The sequence below is a fragment of the Arachis stenosperma genome, chromosome 4, assembly GCF_014773155.1.
Source record: "Arachis stenosperma cultivar V10309 chromosome 4, arast.V10309.gnm1.PFL2, whole genome shotgun sequence".
Lineage (NCBI taxonomy): Eukaryota > Viridiplantae > Streptophyta > Magnoliopsida > Fabales > Fabaceae > Arachis > Arachis stenosperma.
The window spans coordinates 61,026,412-61,045,193 of record NC_080380.1 but is presented as its reverse complement, the minus strand read 5'-3'; the positions used below and the strand labels follow the sequence as shown (position 1 = coordinate 61,045,193).

Genomic DNA, 18,782 nt, shown 5'->3' with positions numbered 1-18,782 from the left:
CATTTAAGTGTAGAGAATTTTATGGAAACATAGGATGACAGAAAAGAGTAGAAATTTAAATCGAATAAATTATTTAAAAATTTTGGGAAGCATGCTCATGTGAAATTAGAAAAATTGAATTACCTTGTGCATAAAAAAAAATCCCCAAACACAAAATAGGAGGAATCAATACACATGGGACAAAGTTAAATTTAATGCATGAGTTTGCAATACAAAGTGGAAAAATTTGGGCAAATAGGTTAAGAAATTTTGATTTGTATAAAGTATGTATATGTTAGGTGAGATCTTAGACTAATCAAAGATTCCCTTATTAGCTCACTTAGCCTTATACATATGCCTTTACCTCTACCTTGGCCCCATTATAACCATGAAAAGACCTCATGATTTTTGTATGTCTATATTCTATAATTGTTGATTGGTTAGATGAAGAACAAAGTTATAGAAACTAAGGATAAAAGAAGAATAAAGTGATTAACCCAACAAACACTGAGTGACTAGAGAGTAAATACAAAATCTAGTGAGGGTTCAATAGTTCATCACCATATATCTCTACCTCTATTGTTAATTGTCTTGTAAGTTTGAAAAAATATTTTTACCCATCTCAATTGTAAAAATGCTTTAACATTATCTAAGGTTGGCTATGCATATATGATTCTTTGAAGATATGAATCAATTTGACTACATGTATACTTTATATATAGGTGAATAATAACTAGATTTGCATGACACATTTAGGTAGTTGCATTTAGAGTAGATTGCATTGCATATGATTCCACCATTTCACCTTCACTCTTTTCTCTTGGATTTAGCATGAGGACATGCTATTGTTTAAGTGTGGGGAGGTTGATAAACCCATATTTTATGATATATGTTGTACTTAAATTAAATGATTTATCAACTCTTCACCTACTTATTCATATGAATTTGCATGGTTTTACAATTCCTTCCTTAGAATATGATGTATGAGAAAACATGTTTCCTATGCTTCAAAATTATCAATTTTAATTATCCTTTATTACCATTTGATGCCGTGATTTGTGTGTTGTGTACTTTCAGGTTTTATAGGGTAGGAATGACTTAAAGGATGGAAAGGAAACATACAAAATGGAAGGAAAGAACAAATTGGAGTCCTTGGAGAAACCGATAGTGATGCGTCCGCATGTTAGGAATTAGGAATATTACTTCTTCATCTAAGGTTCAATGCCCTTCTATTTATTTTTCCTTTTATTTATTTAATGACCATTCATGTTATGATTTTCTTATTTAAATATAAATTGAGGTATTTCAGATTCATGATTGCTTTTCCTTATTTATAATTTAGATTGTATATTATTGGCTTTGGTTGATTAATTGGTAACTCTTGAGTTATCAAACTCATTGTGATTGATAATTATCATCCTTGCTGATTAATTTAGATTTCTATAACTCTAGTCTTTCCTTAAGGAATTGACTAGAACTTTAGGTGTTAAATTAATTTGTCCACTTAACTGACCTTCATAGTTAGAGGTTGACTTAGTGGTAGCAGAATTATAATTCTTATTACCATTAATAAGGATAACTAGGATAGAACTTCCAGTTTCCACACCTTGCCAAGAGATTTCTTCGTTATTACTTTATTAATTTTTGTAAACCATTTCTCTTGCTCAAAACCCTTTTCAAAACCCGAAACACTATTTTTCCATAACCAATAATAAATCATACTTCCCTGCAATTCCTTGAGAAGACGACCCGAGGTTTGAATACTTCAGTTAATTATTTTTATTGGGTTTGTTACTTGTGACAACCAAAACATTTGTAAGAAAGGACTCTTGTTGGTTTAGAAGCTATACTTGCAATGGGAATTTATTTTGAATTCTAGACCATGCAAAAGTTCTCTCTTCAGTAGTCCCCATTCAATTGAAGGACTAGCTCTCCTCTGTCAACATCAATCACAGTTCCTGCTGTGGCTAGGAAGGGTCTTCCAAGGATGATGTATTCATCCTTCTCCTTCCTAGTGTCTAAGACTATGAAATCAGCAGGGATGTAAAGGCCTTTAACCTTCACTAACACGTCCTCTACCAATCCATAAGCGTGACTTATTGACTTGTCTGCCATCTCTAATGATAAAGTGGTAGGTTGTACATCAAAGATTACCAGTTTCTCCATTACAGAGAGTGGCATAAGATTTATACTTGACCCCAGGTCACACAGAGCCTTCTCAAAGGTCATGGTGCCCATGGTACATGGTATTAAGAATTTACCAGGATCTAGTTTCTTTTGAAGTAAAGTTTGCTAAACCCATGTATCTAGTTCACTAATGAGCAAGGGAGGTACATCTTCCCAGGTCTCATTACCAAATAACTTGGCATTCAGCTTCATGATAGCTCCTAGATATTGAGCAACTTGCTTTCCAGTCACATCTTCATCCTCTTCAGAGGAAGAATAGTTTTTAGAGCTCATGAATGGCAGAAGGAGGTTTAATGGAATCTCTATGGTCTCTATATGAGTCTCAGATTCTTTTAGGTCCTCAATAAGGAACTCCTTCTTGTCTGGAAGACGTCCCATGAGGTCTTCCTCATTAGGATTCACGTCCTCCCCGTCCTCTCCAGGTTCGGCCATTTTGATTATGTCAATGGCCTTGCACTCTCTTTTTGGATTCTCTTCAGTATTGCTTGGGAGAGTACTAGGAGGTGTTTCAGTGATTTTCTTACTCAGCTGGCCCACTTATGCCTCCAAATTTCTGATGGAGGACCTTGTTTCACTCATGAAACTTAAAGTGGCCTTAGACAGATCAGAGACTATATTTGCTAAGCTAGAGGAGCTTTGCTCAGAATTCTCTGTCTGTTGCTGAGAAGATTATGGAAAGGGCTTGCTATTGCTAAGCCTGTTTCTTCCACCATTATTAAAGCCTTGTTGGGGCTTTTGTTGATCCTTCCATGCAAAGTTTGGATGATTTCTCCATGAAAAATTGTAGGTGTTCCCATAGGGTTCACCCATGTAATTCACCTCTGCCAGTGCAGGGTTCTCAGGATCATAAGTTTCTTCTTCAGAAGATGCCTATTTAGTACTGTTGGATGCATTTTGCCATCCATTCAGACTTTGAGAGATCATGTTGACTTGCTGAGTCAACATTTTGTTCTGAGCCAATATGGCATTCAGAGCATCAATTTCAAGTACTCCCTTCTTCTGAGGCGTCTCATTACTCACAGAATTCCTCTCAGAAGTGTACATGAATTGGTTATTTGCAACCATGTCAATGAGTTCTTGAGCTTCTCCATGCGTTTTCTTTAGGTGAATGGATCCACCTGCAGAATGGTCCAGTGACATCTTAGAGAACTCAAATAGACCATAATAGAATATATCCAAAATGGTCCACTCTGAAAGCATGTCAGAAGGACACCTTTTGGTCATCTGCTTGTATTTTTCCCAAGCTTCATAGAGGGATTCACCATCTTTCTGTTTGAAGGTCTGAACATCCACTCTAAGCTTGCTCAGTTTTTGAGGAGGAAAGAACTTAGCCAAGAAGGCCGTGACCAGCTTATCCCAAGAGTCCAGGCTATCTTTAGGTTGTGAGTCCAACCATGTTCTAGCTCTGTCTTTTACAGCAAAAGGGAAAAGCATGAGCCTGTAGACATCAGGATCTACTCCATTAGTCTTAACAGTCTCACAGATCTGCAAGAACTCAGTTAAAAACTGATAGGAAACTTCTGATGGAAGTCCATCAAACTTGCAGTTCTGTTGCATTAGAGAAACGAGTTGAGGTTTCAGCTTAAAATTGTTTGCTCCAATGGAAGGGATTGAGATGCTTCTTCCATCAAATTTGGAAGTAGGTGTAGTATAATCACCAAGCTTCCTCCTTGCGTTAGTGTGAGTGATGCAATATATCAAACAGTTAGTGGGTGAGTAAAAAAAAAGATTGTAAACAACTAGAATAAAAGGGTCAAAGGGATGGGAAGAAAAACAACTGAAACTGAAAGTAAATTGCTCAAACAGAAATTTAAATCAGCAAAATGAAAAATGCTCAATCTAGTTATCCTCCAACTTAATCATTGTTGATACAAAATCAATCCCCGGCAACGGCGCCATAAACTTGATGCACAAAAAATTCGTCTCGTAACGAATTTCCTTCGACAAGTGTACCGAATTGTCGTCAAGTAAAACTTCACTATAGAGTGAGGTCAAATCCCACAGAGATTGATTGATCAAGCAACATTAATTAGAGGAATGTTCTAGTTGGGCGAACCAGAATTTGATTTGAGATTTGCAGAACATTAAATTGCGGAAAATTAAATAGCAGAAAAAATAAATGCTAGAAATAAAGAGTTGAATGTAAATGGCAGAAAGTAAATTGCAGAATCTTAAATGGGAATGGGGGAAATGCTCATAAAAGTAAATGGCAAAAAGTAAAGAGAATGGGTAAGATCAGAAATGGGGAGTTCATTGGGCTTAGGAGATGTTGCATTCTCCGGATCAAATTCATTTTCATCTCTTCCTCAATCAATGCATTCATTGATCTCCTTGGCAATCTTAAATGATCGAATTCCAATTCCTTGGCAATCCAATCACTCAGATCTTGATCAATAGCCAATTCCTTGGTCAATTGCTCATGAGAAGAGATGAATTATGGTCACTGATTATACCACATACATTCCCAAATCAAGTATTGGTAGGATTATAGTCACATATGCATCCAAACGCAATTTGGTCCAGCATGAGAAAGCATTTCTAGCATGATCTCTTCATTTCTCTTCCAAGGTTCCGAAGAGATCCAAATATGAATAGTTTCTTTTCCAAGATAACTACCCAATTGGATGAAGATTGAAAGCTTTCTAGGCAAATCAAGAGAAAAGATAGAAGAAGAAGAATGAAAACTAATATTGATCCATCAAATTGCAGCAGAGCTCCCTATCCCAATGAAATGGGTTTAGTTGTTCATAGCTCTGGAAAATGAAAACAAAGATGGAGAATACATCATGAAAGTAAAACTAGAAGTTGCAGAGAAAGTAAAAGACAGAGAGTAGTTCTATTCCCAAGGCTCCTAAAGTTTCCAACCCCCATCTAATTCAAAGCTACTCCTATATATACTACTCTTCTGATCTTCTAGTTGGCTCTTCAAGTCTTGGGTATGGGCCTCTGGATCTTGAGTTTGAAGCAGTTATCCTCTTCATTGGGCTTAGGTTTGCTTGCAGAGAGAAAAGGTGAAGTAGGTAGGGACTTTGGCTCAGGACGTTAGTGGTGTCAATGTTAAGTGAAAGTGTGGGTTCGAGAACGTTAGTGACAATCACCTTTTTCACTAATGTTCCTAACCCAAATATGATCACGTTGACTTCAACGTTAGTGGCACTAACGTGACCACTAACGTTGCCTCTTGGTCCTTCGCATACGTTAGTGGGACTTACCTTTCCCAATAACGTGGCGAGTCACCCCTTCTCCTTACGTTAGAGTCCACGTTAACTAGGTTAACGTGGCTTCTAACGTAGCAATGCCAATTCTTCGAGAACGTTAGTGACACTTACCTTTGTCACTAACGTTCCAATGTGCCCCTATTTCCCACGTTAGAGTCCACGTTAACTAAGTTAACGTGGCTTTTAACGTAGTCATGCTGGCCATCTCCAACGTTAGTGACAAAGGTGAGTGTCACTAACGTTGGCTCATCATCTCTTTATCCACGTTAGCTTCCACGTTAACAAAGTTAACGTGGGAGTTATCGTTGCTCATGGTGGCTCTTGGTGGTTCACCCCGACGTTAGTGACAAAGGTAAGTGTCACTAACGTTGGCAATCAATTGCTCTCTCCACGTTAGCTTCCACGTTAACTAAGTTAACGTGGGAGTTAACGTGGCTCATGGAGGCTTGGCCAACGTTAGTGACAAAGGTGAATGTCACTAACATTGGCTTCTCTTTTGCTTCTTTAACGTTAGAGTTAACGTGGCAACTAACGTGGCCAATTATGAGCTTGGTCCAACGTTAGTGACAAAGGAGAGTGTCACTAACGTTGGCCTTATTGTCTTCTTCCACGTTAGAGTTCACGTTAACTTAGTTAACGTGACTCTTAACGTGGGCTATGATGGCTTCGAGGGCATTATTGGCGATTACCTTTCTCACTAACTTTGCAAGCTAGCTCCCATTCCACGTTAGAGGTCAAGTTAATTGAACTAACGTGAATGCTAACGTGGTTCTTCTTTGCTTCCTTTGTCCTGAAATCAAGCAGCAAAGTGCATCAAAGTTCTAATCCAAGTCATGAGACATGCATCATCCAATTTGTCATATAATTCATGCAAAATTCTCATGAAATCATGTAAAGTGCACAATGTATGTTTGAAATAAGATGTAAGTGAATATCTACCCAAAACTAGCTTATTTTCTAAGAAACTGCATGAAACTACCCTAAAAATAGTAAAGAAAAGGTCAGTGTAACTGGCCAAGATGCCCTGGCATCACAACACCAAACTTAAAGTTTGCTTGTCCCTAAGCAAGTACTGGAACAAGAGAATGATGAATGGAATGCCAAGAGAAATGAGTCATTCTTGTGGAAGTCATGTCCCTGGTTTTATGGTGGTTTCATGCATAGCAACTTAGGTTCATTCCTTCACTAGCTTCCAGACCTTTATCATGTCCTAGAATACTCACTTGATTGCATCCCATGAGACTTTTATTCATTGATCCTTTTGTTGTCATTTCAGGGCTTATTTGTGTTCTTAGGCTAAGTGCTCTGTAAGGGGGCAACTCTTTAGAATAAGCTTTCAGCCAACACTCCCGAACCAGTTGGTTCAAGGTGCTAGGTGTTGAAACACCCCTAAGGACTTACTTCCTCAAGTCTCTCCCCCATACATACAAACCACAGGCACATGGTTTGTTTATTTTCTTTCCTTGAGGTCTTGGTGTCTAGCACCGCTTTGGGCTACTAAATGTTCTGTAGCAAAGATTGCTCTTGATAGTGGACTTTCAACTGATAATCCCGGGTTAGTTAACCCAAGTTACCAGGTGATAAAGCATCCCTGAGAGCTTAGTAATCCAAGTAGATCCTTGGTACAAGAACACCACAGACACATCCCTCAAGACTCAACCCCTTAGTGCCTAGCCTCTTTTCTTGCTATTTTTCTTTTATTCTTCACTTTCCTTTTTCTTTCCTTTTTTCTTATTAGGATCTTGTTATTTAGTTAGTCTCATGGGGTGTGTTCAAAGCATAGGATTCAGGACAGATAGTTGTGTTCCCACCTTGTTGGTGAACCAACTTAGCTAACTTATGATTACACCACAAACTTAGGAACTTACTCCATAATATGAACTCAACTCTGGTCCTTTATAAAACACTCATTCTCTTTTCATTTGATTAAAAAGGATAAGCATACAATTAAGTAAGGAAAAGATGCAGTGACATTCAGACTAGCAAACATAGACCTAAGCTGTGAGAAACTTAAAAACAGAATTGAAAAGGTTCCAACTAATGAGTAACTATTAATCAAAGGTGCATTTGGACTTCCAATTTTAACATTCCCAGTACATGGAATTAAGTAACAATACAACCTTCGGGTAATGGTTTCTAGTTGCCCTCCTCTTTGTCATCATCCATAGTCTTTGCTACTTCACTTCCTTGGATGAAGGTGCACCATTTCCTCATAAGGTTCCTGCAAAGTTATTGGAAGTTGCTTGTTCCCGAAACACTTGAGAAATAGTTAGCTTGCATGTTTGCTTGTGAACTTCTGAACTGAATTTGGTGTGTGAACACCAAACTTAGTTCCTTGCCCAGTACAAAAGTTTGCATACATGCAGAGAACCTCATATCATGTTGTTAACAAAACCATTATTAACTAAAGACTAAACTACAGCTAATTGGTTCCCCTGATTGGTTGGAGCTAGCAATGTGTTTTGGGGGTGTAGTGTGATTCTAACTAATATCTTTGGTGGAACACCAAACTTAGAATTACACTTTCACTCTTGGATTGTGTTGGTGTGGAACACCAAACTTAGCTCCTCGCAATACCGGGGAAATAACTTGTGATCTTTATTGAAATGAAAATGAAAATGAAACTACCTCAGGTTGGGTTGCCTCCCAACAGAGCGCTCTTTTAGCGTCGCTAGCTCGACGATTCCTCCATTACTTGAGATAATACTTTACTCTGGGGTTTTCCTCCATGTTGCCCATATAATGCTTCAGCCTTTGTCCGTTCACAGTAAAAGTCCTCTCTGAACTTTCATCCATGATTTCTATGTGTCCATATGGCAAGACTTTTGTGTCAAGAAAAGGTCCGGACCACCTTGATTTGAGTTTTCCTGGGAACAGACTCAATTTGGAATTGTAGAGGAGTACTTGTTGCCCCTTTTCGAAACTTCTGGGTGCAAGATGCAGGTCATGTCTTCTCTTTGCCTTTTCTTTATAAATCTTGGCATTTTCATAGGCTTGTGATCTAAATTCCTCCATCTCTTGCAGCTGCAAGATCCTCTTTGCACCAGCAGCAATGCTGTCAAAATTTAGTATCTTGAGAGCCCAGAGAGCTTTGTGATCCAGCTCCAGTGGTAAATGACAAGTTTTCCCATACACCAGTTGATATGGGGACATTCCAATTGGTGTTTTGAATGCTGTTCGGTATGCCCAAAGAGCATTATCCAGCTTCTTCGACCAATCCTTTCTTGATGCACCCACAGTCTTTTCCAAAATCCTTTTTAGCTCTCTGTTGGATATCTCAGTTTGCCCACTTATTTGGGGATGGTAAAGTGTGGCAACCTTGTGTTTTACCCCATATCGTAGGAGGAGCGCTTCTAGTGGTCTGTTACAAAAATGACTCCCTCTATCACTGATGAGTGCTCGGGGGACTCCAAAACGGCTAAAGATATTCTTTCTGAGGAAGTTCATGACCATCTTGTTATCATTCGTTGGAGTGGCAATAGCCTCTACCCACTTGGAAACGTAATCCACTGCTACCAAGATGTACTTGTTTGAATATGAGGTTGGGAATGGTCCCACGAAATCGATTCCCCACACATCAAACAGTTCCAGTTCCAAGATAAAATTTTGTGACATCTCATTTTTTTGGGCAAGTTTCCAGATCTTTGGCATTCATTGCAGCTCTTTACTAGTTCTTTGGCATCCTTGAAAAGGGTGGGCCAAAAGAATCCGCTTTGTAACACCTTTGCTGCAGTTCTGTCCCCTCCAAAATGGCCTCCATAGCATGAGCCGTGGCAATTCCATAGGACCTCTCGTCCTTCTTCTTCTTCCAAGACACATCTTCTAAGGATTCCATCTGAACACTTCTTGAAGAGATATGGCTCATCCCAAACAAAATATTTTGCATCATTTATGAGCTTTCTTTTTTGATGTTTATTGATCCCTGGAGGTAGGGCCCCAGTTGCCTTGAAGTTGGCAATGTCTGCAAACCATGGTGCTTTGTGAATTGTCATCAATTACTCATCAGGGAAGAGCTCGTTCACACTTGTATCATGTGTTCCACCTTCCTTATGACGGATTCTGGATAGGTAATCTGCTACCTTGTTCTCCATTCCTTTCTTATCTCTGATTTCAATATTGAATTCCTGCAACAATAAGATCCATCTCATTAGACTTGGTTTTGATTCTTGCTTGGCAAACAAATATTTAAGTGCTGTGTGATCTGTAAAAACAATCACTTTAGCACCAATGAGGTATGATCTGAACTTGTCACATGCAAAAACTATTGCTAGCAACTCCTTTTCAGTAGTGGTATAGTTTCTTTGAGCATCATGCTAGCATAGTATATCACATGGACTAAGTTATCTTTCCTCTGCCCTAACACTGCTCCAACTGCAAAATCAGATGCATCACACATCAATTCAAAGGGTAAGTTCCAATCAGGTGGGGAAATAATAGGAGCAAAGGACAATCTCTTTTTTTAATTCTCGAATGCTAGCATGCATGTTTCATCGAAGATAAATGGTGTGTCGGATACAAGGAAATTGCTCAAGGGCTTGGCTATCTTTGAAAAATCTTTAATAAACCTTCTGTAAAAGCCAGCATGTCCTAAAAAACTTCTAATTGCCTTGACATCACTAGGTGGAGGAAGTTTTTCAATAAGTTCCACCTTAGCCCTGTCCACCTCAATGCCTTGGTTAGAAACCTTATGGCCAAGGACTATTCCTTCTGTCACCATAAAGTGACATTTCTCCCCGTTCAAGACCAGATTGGTCTCTTGGCACCTTTTCAATACCAAGGCTAGGTGATTTAGGCAGCTAGTAAAGGAATCTCCGAATACCGAGAAATCATCCATAAAAACTTCAATGAATTTCTCTATCATATCTGAGAAGATAGAAAGCATGCAACGTTGGAAAGTCGCAGGTGCATTACATAGCCCAAATGGCATGCGCCTGTAGGCAAACACTCCATATGGGCAAGTAAATGAGGTTTTCTCTTGGTCTCTAGGATCAACCACTATTTGGTTATATCCTGAATAGCCGTCGAGAAAACAATAATATGCGTGTCCTGCGAGTCTTTCCAACATCTGATCCATGAATGGGAGGGGGAAATGATCCTTTCGTGTAGCCTCATTGAGTTTCTAGTAGTCTATGCACATCCGCCATCCTATGACGGTCCTTGTACGAATTAGTTCGTTCTTCTCATTGGGGACTACAGTGATTCCTCCTTTTTTGGGCATGACATGCACGGGGCTGACCCAGGTGCTGTCTGAGATCAGGTAGATTACTCCTCCCTGCCATAATTTCATAACTTCTTTCTGTACCACTTCCTTCATGATTGGGTTAAGCCTCCTTTAGGATTGAATGGATGGTTTGGCATCATCTTCCAACAGTATCTTATGCATGCATATGGCTGAACTGATTCCCTTCAGGTCAGCGAGGGTCCATCCAATGGCATCCTTATGCTTTCGCAATACTTGGAGTAGTTCATCCTCTTGATCTTGGCTGAGGGATGAGTTTATGATTACTGGGTAACTTTCATTCTTTCCTAAGTATGCATATTTGAGAGTGGGTGGCAGTGCTTTGAGTTCAAGTTTGGGTGCCTCTATCTTTTCATTTTCTTCCTTTTGTGCACCTTGTATGCGAATCACTGTTGTTACAACCTCTTCAATAGATGTTGACTCCTCCTCTGTTAACTCTTCAGGTTCTTCCTCTTCAAAACTCTCCTGCACTTCTTCTTTAAGTGAGTCCAACCTCATACATTCCCCCAATTATTCTGGTGGGTAACTCATGGCCTTGAACACATTGATTGTCATCTTTTCATTGTGTAATCTCAGGGTGAGATCACCCTTTTGGACATTAATGACAGCTCCAGCAGTGGCTAAGAACGGCCTTCCCAGGATGATGGAGGCCTTGGCTTCCTCTTGCATGTCCAGCACTACAAAATCTGCCGGGAATATGAAATCCCCCACTTTCACCAGCAAATCTTCTACTACGTCATGAGGGAACTTGAATGATCGGTCTGCCAGTTGTAAGGCCATTTTTGTTGGTTTAGCCTCCTCGATCTTCATCTTCCTCATCATAGCTACTGACATCAAGTTGATGCTAGCTCCTAAGTCACATAGAGCCTTCTCTACTGTGATTTCCCCTATAATACAAGGGATCTGGAAGCTCCCAGGATCTTTCAATTTCTGGGGCAATTTATGCTGAATGATAGCACTACATTCTTCGGTTAGTATCACAGTCTCGTTGTTCTTCCAGCTTCTCTTCTTAGTCATTAGCTCCTTTAAAAACTTGGCATAGAGTGGCATTTGTTCTATTGTTTCAGCAAAGGGTATGTTGATTTGGAGTTTCTTGAAGATTTCCAAAAATCTCAAGAATTGGTTGTCATCCCCCTTCTTCCTCAACTGCTGAGGGTATGGGACTCTTGGGGCATCTAGCTTCAACATTCCTTCTTCTTTTTGCGAACTTGAAATGGAAGCTTGAGCTCCATCTTGCTTTTCTTCTTTTTCATTTGAGCCCTCTTCTTGTGGTTTCTGGGAGGATTCCTTCAGTTCCTTCCCATTCCTGAGGGTGATAGCTTGACACTCCTCCCTTTGGTTTGAGTTAGTATCGCTGCAAAGGTTGTGGCCGGGAATCTACTTGCATAAGTACCCAATTTGTGTCTCATGTTTCTTGATGGCAGCATCTTGATTTTGCATATTGGACTGCACTTCCTCTCAGAATGCTTTACTGTCTTGGATCTCTTTGCATATGCTTTCAAGTAAGTTCTCAATCCTTGAGAGTATGTCATCAGAAGGTGATGGTGAGTTGAGATTGGAGGGATGAGAATGGTTAGGTTGGCTTTGGTATAGGTGTTGAGAGGGGTTATTATGTGAGTGTTGATATGGTCTAGGTGTGGCATGTTGGTGAGCTATGTTGCTGGGATTTGGACGTCTTTGATCTTGGCCTTGGTCTTGTTGATTTCCCCATCCAAAGTTGGGGTGATTTCTCCATCCAGAGTTGTAAGTTTTGGAGTATGGATCATGGACTTGTCTAGGTGAGTTTCCCACATAGTTGGCTTGCTCCCAGTCACATTCTTCTCCTATGTTTACTCCTTCTTGAGTTGGTGATGAGGTGATGGCTGCTGTAACTTGGTTCTCTTTCACCTTCTTGGTAAGATCTGCTAGCTGCTTGGTGATTATCTTGTTTTGGGCTAACAGTGCATCCATGTGGTTCAGCTCCATTACTCCTCTAGTGTTACTTCTTTCAGAGGCATAGAAGTAGTCATTCTCAGCAACTGTTTCAATGACATCTATGGCTTCTTCAATGGTTTTCTTCTTGTTTAAAGAACCTCCTGATGAATGATCTACAACCTTCTTTGACTCATAGGAAAGACCTTCATAGAAGATGTGAAGTTGAACCTACTCATTAAATATCTCTGGTGGGCATCTCCTTGTCAAGTCTTTGAATCTCTCCCATGCTTCATAAAGTGTCTCACCATCTTGTTGTCTAAAAGTCTGCACCTCAGTTCTTAGCCTATTGATCCTTTGAGAAGGATAAAATCTTGCTAAAAACTTGTTCACCACTTCTTCCCAATTAGTTAAGCTTTCCTTTGGGAAGGATTCAAGCCATTTGGATGCCTTGTCCCTGAGTGAAAAAGGGAACAAGAGCAGCCTATAGACATCCGGGTGGACTTCATTGGACTTCACTGTGTCACAAATCCTCAAGAAGGTGGTCAAGTGTTGATTAGGATCTTGTTGAACACCTCTTCCAAGTGAACAATTATTCTGCACAAGGGTGATGAGCTGAGGTTTTAGCTCAAAATTATTGGCATGTATGGTGGGCTTTTGAATGCTGCTTCCACAGTTTCCTGGATTAGGATTGATATAGGATCCTAAGACCCTCCTTACATGCCCAGCCCGGTTTGCATGGCCTTCTCTGGCATGATTATGAGCTTCTTCTTCATGATTATTCTCCAAATTCTCTTCCATGTTGGGTTCAAAGTACTCTTCCTCTTCTTTAGCACCTACTACTCTTTTTCCTCTTGCTTTCCTCCTTAATCTAAGGAAGGTCCTCTCAGGTTCAGAATCAAAGGAAGTTGAAGTCCCGCTTCTTCTCCCTGTCATACAATCAACACGGCACAAGCAAGGAAATAAATACAGAAACTATTCTTGTTAAAAAAAATGCTGTTAGTGTGAGTGATGCAATATATCAAATAGTTAGTGGGTGAGTAAAAAAAAGATTGTAAACAACTGGAATAAAAGGGTCAAAGGGATGGGAAGAAAAACAACTGAAACTGAAAGTAAATTACTCAAACAGAAATTTAAATCAGCAAAATGAAAAATGCTCAATCTAGTTATCCTCCAACTTAATCATTGTTGATACAAAATCAATCCCCGGCAACGGCGCCATAAACTTGATGCACGAAAAATTCGTCTCGTAACGAATTTCCTTCGGCAAGTGTACCGAATTGTCGTCAAGTAAAAACTCACTATAGAGTGAGGTCGAATCCCACAAAGATTGATTGATCAAGCAACTTTAATTAGAGGAATGTTCTAGTTGAGCGAACCAGAATTTGATTTGAGATTTGCAGAACATTAAATTACAGAAAATTAAATAGCAGAGAAAATAAATGCTAGAAATAAAGAGCTGAATGTAAATGGCAGAAAGTAAATTACAGAATCTTAAATGGGAATGGGGGGAAATGCTCATAAAAGTAAATGGCAGAAAGTAAAGAGAATGGGTAAGATCAGAAATGGGGAGTTCATTGGGCTTAGGAGCTGTTGCATTCTTCGGATCAAATTCATTTTCATTTCTTCCTCAATCAATGCATTCATTGATCTCCTTGGCAATCTTAAATGATCGAATTCCAATTCCTTGGTAATCCAATCTCTCAGATCTTCATCAATAGCCAATTCCTTGGTCAATTGCTCATGAGAAGAGATGAAGTATGGTCACTGATTATACCACATGCATTCCCAAATCAAGTATTGGTAGGATTATAGTCACATATCCATCCAAACCCAATTTGGTCCAGCATGAGAAAGCATTTCTAGCATGATCTTTTCATTCCTCTTCCAAAGTTTTGAAGAGATCCAAATATGAATAGTTTCTTTTCCAAGATAACTACCCAATTGGATGAAATTGAAAGCTTTCTAGTAAAATCAAGAGAAAAGATAGAAGAAGAAGAATGAAAACTAATATTGATCCATCAAATTGCAGCAGAGCTCCCTAACCCAATGAAATGGGTTTAGTTGTTCATAGCTCTGGAAAATGAAAACAAAGATGGAGAATACATCAAGAAAGTAAAACTAGAAGTTGCAGAAAAAGTAAAAGACAGAGAGTAGTTCTATTCCCAAGGCTCCTAAAGTTTCCAACCCCCATCTAATTCAAAGCTACTCCTATATATACTACTCTTCTGATCTTCTAGTTGGCTCTTCAAGTCTTGGGTATGGGCCTCTGGATCTTGAGTTTGAAGCAGTTATCCTCTTCATTGGGCTTAACTTTGCTTGCAGAGAGAAAAGGTGAAGTAGGCAGGGACTTTGGCTCAGGACGTTAGTGGTGTCAACGTTAAGTGAAAGTATGGGTTCGAGAACGTTAGTGACAATCACCTTTTTCACTAACGTTCCTAACCCAAATATGATCACGTTGACTTCAACGTTAGTAGCACTAACGTGACCACTAACGTTGCCTCTTGGTCCTTCGCATACGTTATTGGGACTTACCTTTCCTAATAACGTGGTGAGTCACCCCTTCTCCTTACGTTAGAGTCCACGTTAACTAGGTTAACGTGGCTTCTAACGTAGCAATGCCAATTCTTCGAGAACGTTAGTGACACTTGCCTTTGCCACTAACGTTCCAATGTGCCCCTACTTCCCACGTTAGAGTCCACGTTAACTAAGTTAACGTGGCTTTTAACGTAGTCATGCTGGCCATCTCCAACGTTAGTGACAAAGGTGAGTGTCACTAACGTTGGCTCATCATCTCTTTATCCACGTTAGCTTCCACGTTAACAAAGTTAACGTTGGAGTTAACATTGCTCATGGTGGCTCTTGGTGGTTCACCCCGACGTTAGTGACAAAGGTAAGTGTCACTAATGTTGGCGATCAATTGCTCTCTCCACGTTAGCTTAAGTTAATGTGGGAGTTAACGTGGCTCATGGAGGCTTGGCCAACGTTAGTGACAAAGGTGAATGTCACTAACGTTGGCTTCTCTTTTGCTCCTTTAACGTTAGAGTCCACGTTAACTAAGTTAACGTGGCAACTAACGTGGCCAATTATGAGCTTGGTCCAACGTTAGTGACAAAGGAGAGTGTCACTAACGTTGGCCTTATTGTCTTCTTCCACGTTAGAGTTCACGTTAACTTAGTTAACGTGACTCTTAACGTGGGCTATGATGGCTTCGAGGGCGTTATTGGCGATTACCTTTCTCACTAACTTTGCAAGCTAGCTCCCATTCCACGTTAGAGGTCATGTTAGTTGAACTAACGTGAATGCTAACGTGGTTCTTCTTTGCTTCCTTTGTCCTGAAATCAAGTAGAAAAGTGCATCAAAGTTCTAATCCAAGTCATGAGACATGCATCATCCAATTTGTCATATAATTCATGCAAAATTCCCATGAAATCATGTAAAGTGCACAATGTATGTTTGAAACAAGATGTAAGTGAATATTTACCCAAAATTAGCTTATTTTCTAAGAAACTGCATGAAACTACCCTAAAAACAGTAAAGAAAAGGTCAGTGTAACTGGCCAAGATGCCCTGGCATCAATAGTTAGTTGAAAAAGATTTGAAAAAATAAGAAGTTAGAAAAGATTTTTGAAATTGATTTTAAAAAAGATATGATTTGAAAAGATATGATTGAAAATATATTTTGAAAAAGATTTGATTTTTAAAATTAAAATTGATTACTTGACTTACAAGAAACTAAAAGATATGATTCTAGAATTTAAAGATTGAACCTTTCTTTACAAGAAAGTAACAAACTTCAAATTTTTGAATCAATCACATTAATTGTTAGCATTGAAATGAAATTAAGAAAAATATTTTAAAAAAATATTTTCAAATTTTCAAAAATCATAAAAAATGAAAAAGATTTGAGTTTTGAAAAAAGTTTTGAAAAGATAGGATTTTTTAAAATTGAAATCTTGACTTGACTAACTAGAAACAACTTATTTTAAAAATTTTTGACTAAGTCAATCCCAAAATTTCGAATTTTATGAGAGAAATAAGGGAAAGATATTTTTTTGATTTTTAAATTTTTAATGAGGAGAGAGAAAAACACAAAAATGACTCACAACATAAAAATTATGAATCAAAACACATGATGCATACAAGAACACTATGAATGTCAAGATGAACACCAAGAATACTTTGAATGTCAAGATGAACATCAAGATTTTATTTTTGAAAACTTTTCAAGAAAAGAAAACATGCAAGACACCAAACTTAGAAATTTTTCATATTTAGACACTAAGAATTCAAAAATGCACATGAGAAACAACAAAAAACACAAAACAAGAAAATATCAAGATCAAACAAGAAGACATACCGCGAACAACTTGAAGATCATGAAGAACACATGCATAAATTTTCAAAAAATGCATAAATTTTAAAAACATGCAATTGTAACCAAACAAGAAACACAAAATATTTTTGATTTTTATGATTTTATTAATTTTTTGTTTTTTTATTATTTTTTTCGAAAATTATTTTTTTTTGGAAAAATGAAAACAAGGAAAGAATTTTGAAAGATTTTTGAAAACTTTTTGAAAAGAAAATTACCTAATCTGAGCAACAGCTCTAAAAACTTGATAGGCAAAAATGTGATTTACTCTTTTCATAACTCGAACAATTTTTAGTAATGGCTCCAAAAACATGGTGCACACTACTATGGTTCACTCACATTCCTCACAACTTCGCACAACTAACCAGCAAGTGCACTGGGTCGTTGGTGGACGAAATTGTGATCACATGTTCTTTGTATACTCTTAGGGCACTGTTTATTTTCACAACTCCGTTCAACTAACCAGCAAGTGTACTGGGTCGTCCAAGTAATAACCTTACGTGAGTAAGGGTCGAATCCACAGAGATTGTTGGTATGAAGCAAGCTATGGTCACCTTGTAGATCTCAGTCAGGCGGATTAAACATTATTTATGGGTTCGAAAATAGAAATAATAAAATAGGAATAATAAAAAGGATAGAAGACTTATGCAGATTCATTGGTGGGGATTTCAGATAAGCGGATGGAGATGCTGTAGAGCTCAAGGACGCCTGCTCTCCTACTGCTTCAACTCAATCCTTCTTACTCCTTTCCATGGCAAGCTTTGTATAGGGGTTCACCATCAGCTGTGGCTACTTTCAATCCTCTCGGGAAAATATCCTATGCAGCTGTCACTCGCACAGCTAATCATCTGGAGGCATCACCCATGGTTGATGGCTACATCCCATCCTCGCAGTGAAAACTAATGCTCACGCACTCTGTCACAGTACGGCTAATCACGGTTGGTTCCCGCTCCTACTGGAATAGAATCCCTTGATTCTTTTGCGTCTGTCACTAACGCCCAGCAGGTTGCAAGTTTGAAGCACGTCACAGTCATTCATTACCGGAATCCTACTCGGAATACCACAGACAAGGTGAGACTTTCCGGATTCCCAGGATCCTACTCGGAACACCACAGACAAGGTTGGACTTTCCGGATCCTCTAAATGCCGCCATCTATCTAGCTTATACCACGAAGATTCTGTTGGGGAATCTAAGAGATACACATTCAAGCTCTGTTGCATGTAGAACGGAAGTGGTTGTCAATCACGCGCGTTCATAAGTGAGAATGATAATGAGGGTTATTTACTCATCACATTCATCATGTTCTTGGGTGCGAATGAATATCTGGAATAAGAATAAGATAGAGACCGAATAAAAGAAAGTAGAATTGCATTGATACTTGAGGTACAGCAGAGCTCCACACCCTTAATCTATGGTGTGCAGAAACTCCACCGTTGAAAATACATAAGTGAAAGAGGTTCAGGCATGGCCGAATGGCCAGCCCTCTCCATGATCAAGTGACCGAATGAATAAAGACTTAAAGTGGTCAAAAGATGTCTAATACAATAGATAAATGTCCTATATATACTAGACTAGCTACTAGGGTTTACATGAGTAAGTAATTGATGCATAAATCCACTTCCGGGGCCCACTTGGTGTATGTTTGGGCTGAGCTTGATCAATCCACGAGCTGAGGCTTCTCTTGGAGTTGAACTCCGAGTTATGACGTGTTTTGGGCGTTCAACTCCGGATCATGACGTTTTTCTGGCGTTTAACTTCAGACAACAGCATGTACTTGGTGTTCAACGCCAAGTTACGTCGTCATTCTTCGAATAAAGTATGGACTATTATATATTGCTGGAAAGCCCTGGATGTCTACTTTCCAACGCCGTTG

General features: G+C 39.0%; 2 protein-coding genes and 2 non-coding genes across 4 annotated transcripts; 2 read left to right on the top strand and 2 right to left on the bottom strand.

Moving 5' to 3' along the window:
* The first annotated feature begins 3,360 nt into the window (after positions 1-3,360).
* Positions 3,361-3,468, top strand: LOC130978243 (small nucleolar RNA R71). The gene has a single exon (XR_009085897.1). It is a non-coding gene; the product is annotated as a small nucleolar RNA R71 (small nucleolar RNA).
* A 4,607-nt stretch (positions 3,469-8,075) lies between these two features.
* Positions 8,076-8,999, bottom strand: LOC130975034 (uncharacterized). Its single transcript, XM_057899870.1, has 2 exons — positions 8,571-8,999; positions 8,076-8,486 (listed from the first exon to the last, which is right to left on the bottom strand). Exons 1-2 carry the CDS (start codon positions 8,997-8,999, stop codon positions 8,076-8,078), a joined length of 840 nt encoding a protein of 279 aa, XP_057755853.1.
* Positions 9,000-11,133: 2,134 nt separating this feature from the next.
* On the bottom strand, positions 11,134-11,640 carry LOC130975033 (uncharacterized). Its single transcript, XM_057899869.1, has one exon. It carries the CDS (start codon positions 11,638-11,640, stop codon positions 11,134-11,136), a length of 507 nt encoding a protein of 168 aa, XP_057755852.1.
* Positions 11,641-12,777: 1,137 nt separating this feature from the next.
* Positions 12,778-12,882, top strand: LOC130978117 (small nucleolar RNA R71). Its single transcript, XR_009085779.1, has one exon. It is a non-coding gene; the product is annotated as a small nucleolar RNA R71 (small nucleolar RNA).
* The last annotated feature ends 5,900 nt before the right edge of the window (positions 12,883-18,782 follow it).

Bases quoted from the DNA above. Each gene is read 5' to 3' on its own strand.
- LOC130975033 (XM_057899869.1), bottom strand. From the start codon at position 11,640: ATGACTAAGAAGAGAAGCTGGAAGAACAACGAGACTGTGATACTAACC.
- LOC130975034 (XM_057899870.1), bottom strand. From the start codon at position 8,999: ATGTCACAAAATTTTATCTTGGAACTGGAACTGTTTGATGTGTGGGGA. The intron at 8,487-8,570 runs GCATACCGAACA...TTACCACTGGAG, and splicing joins AGCTGGATAATGCTCTTTGG to CTGGATCACAAAGCTCTCTG.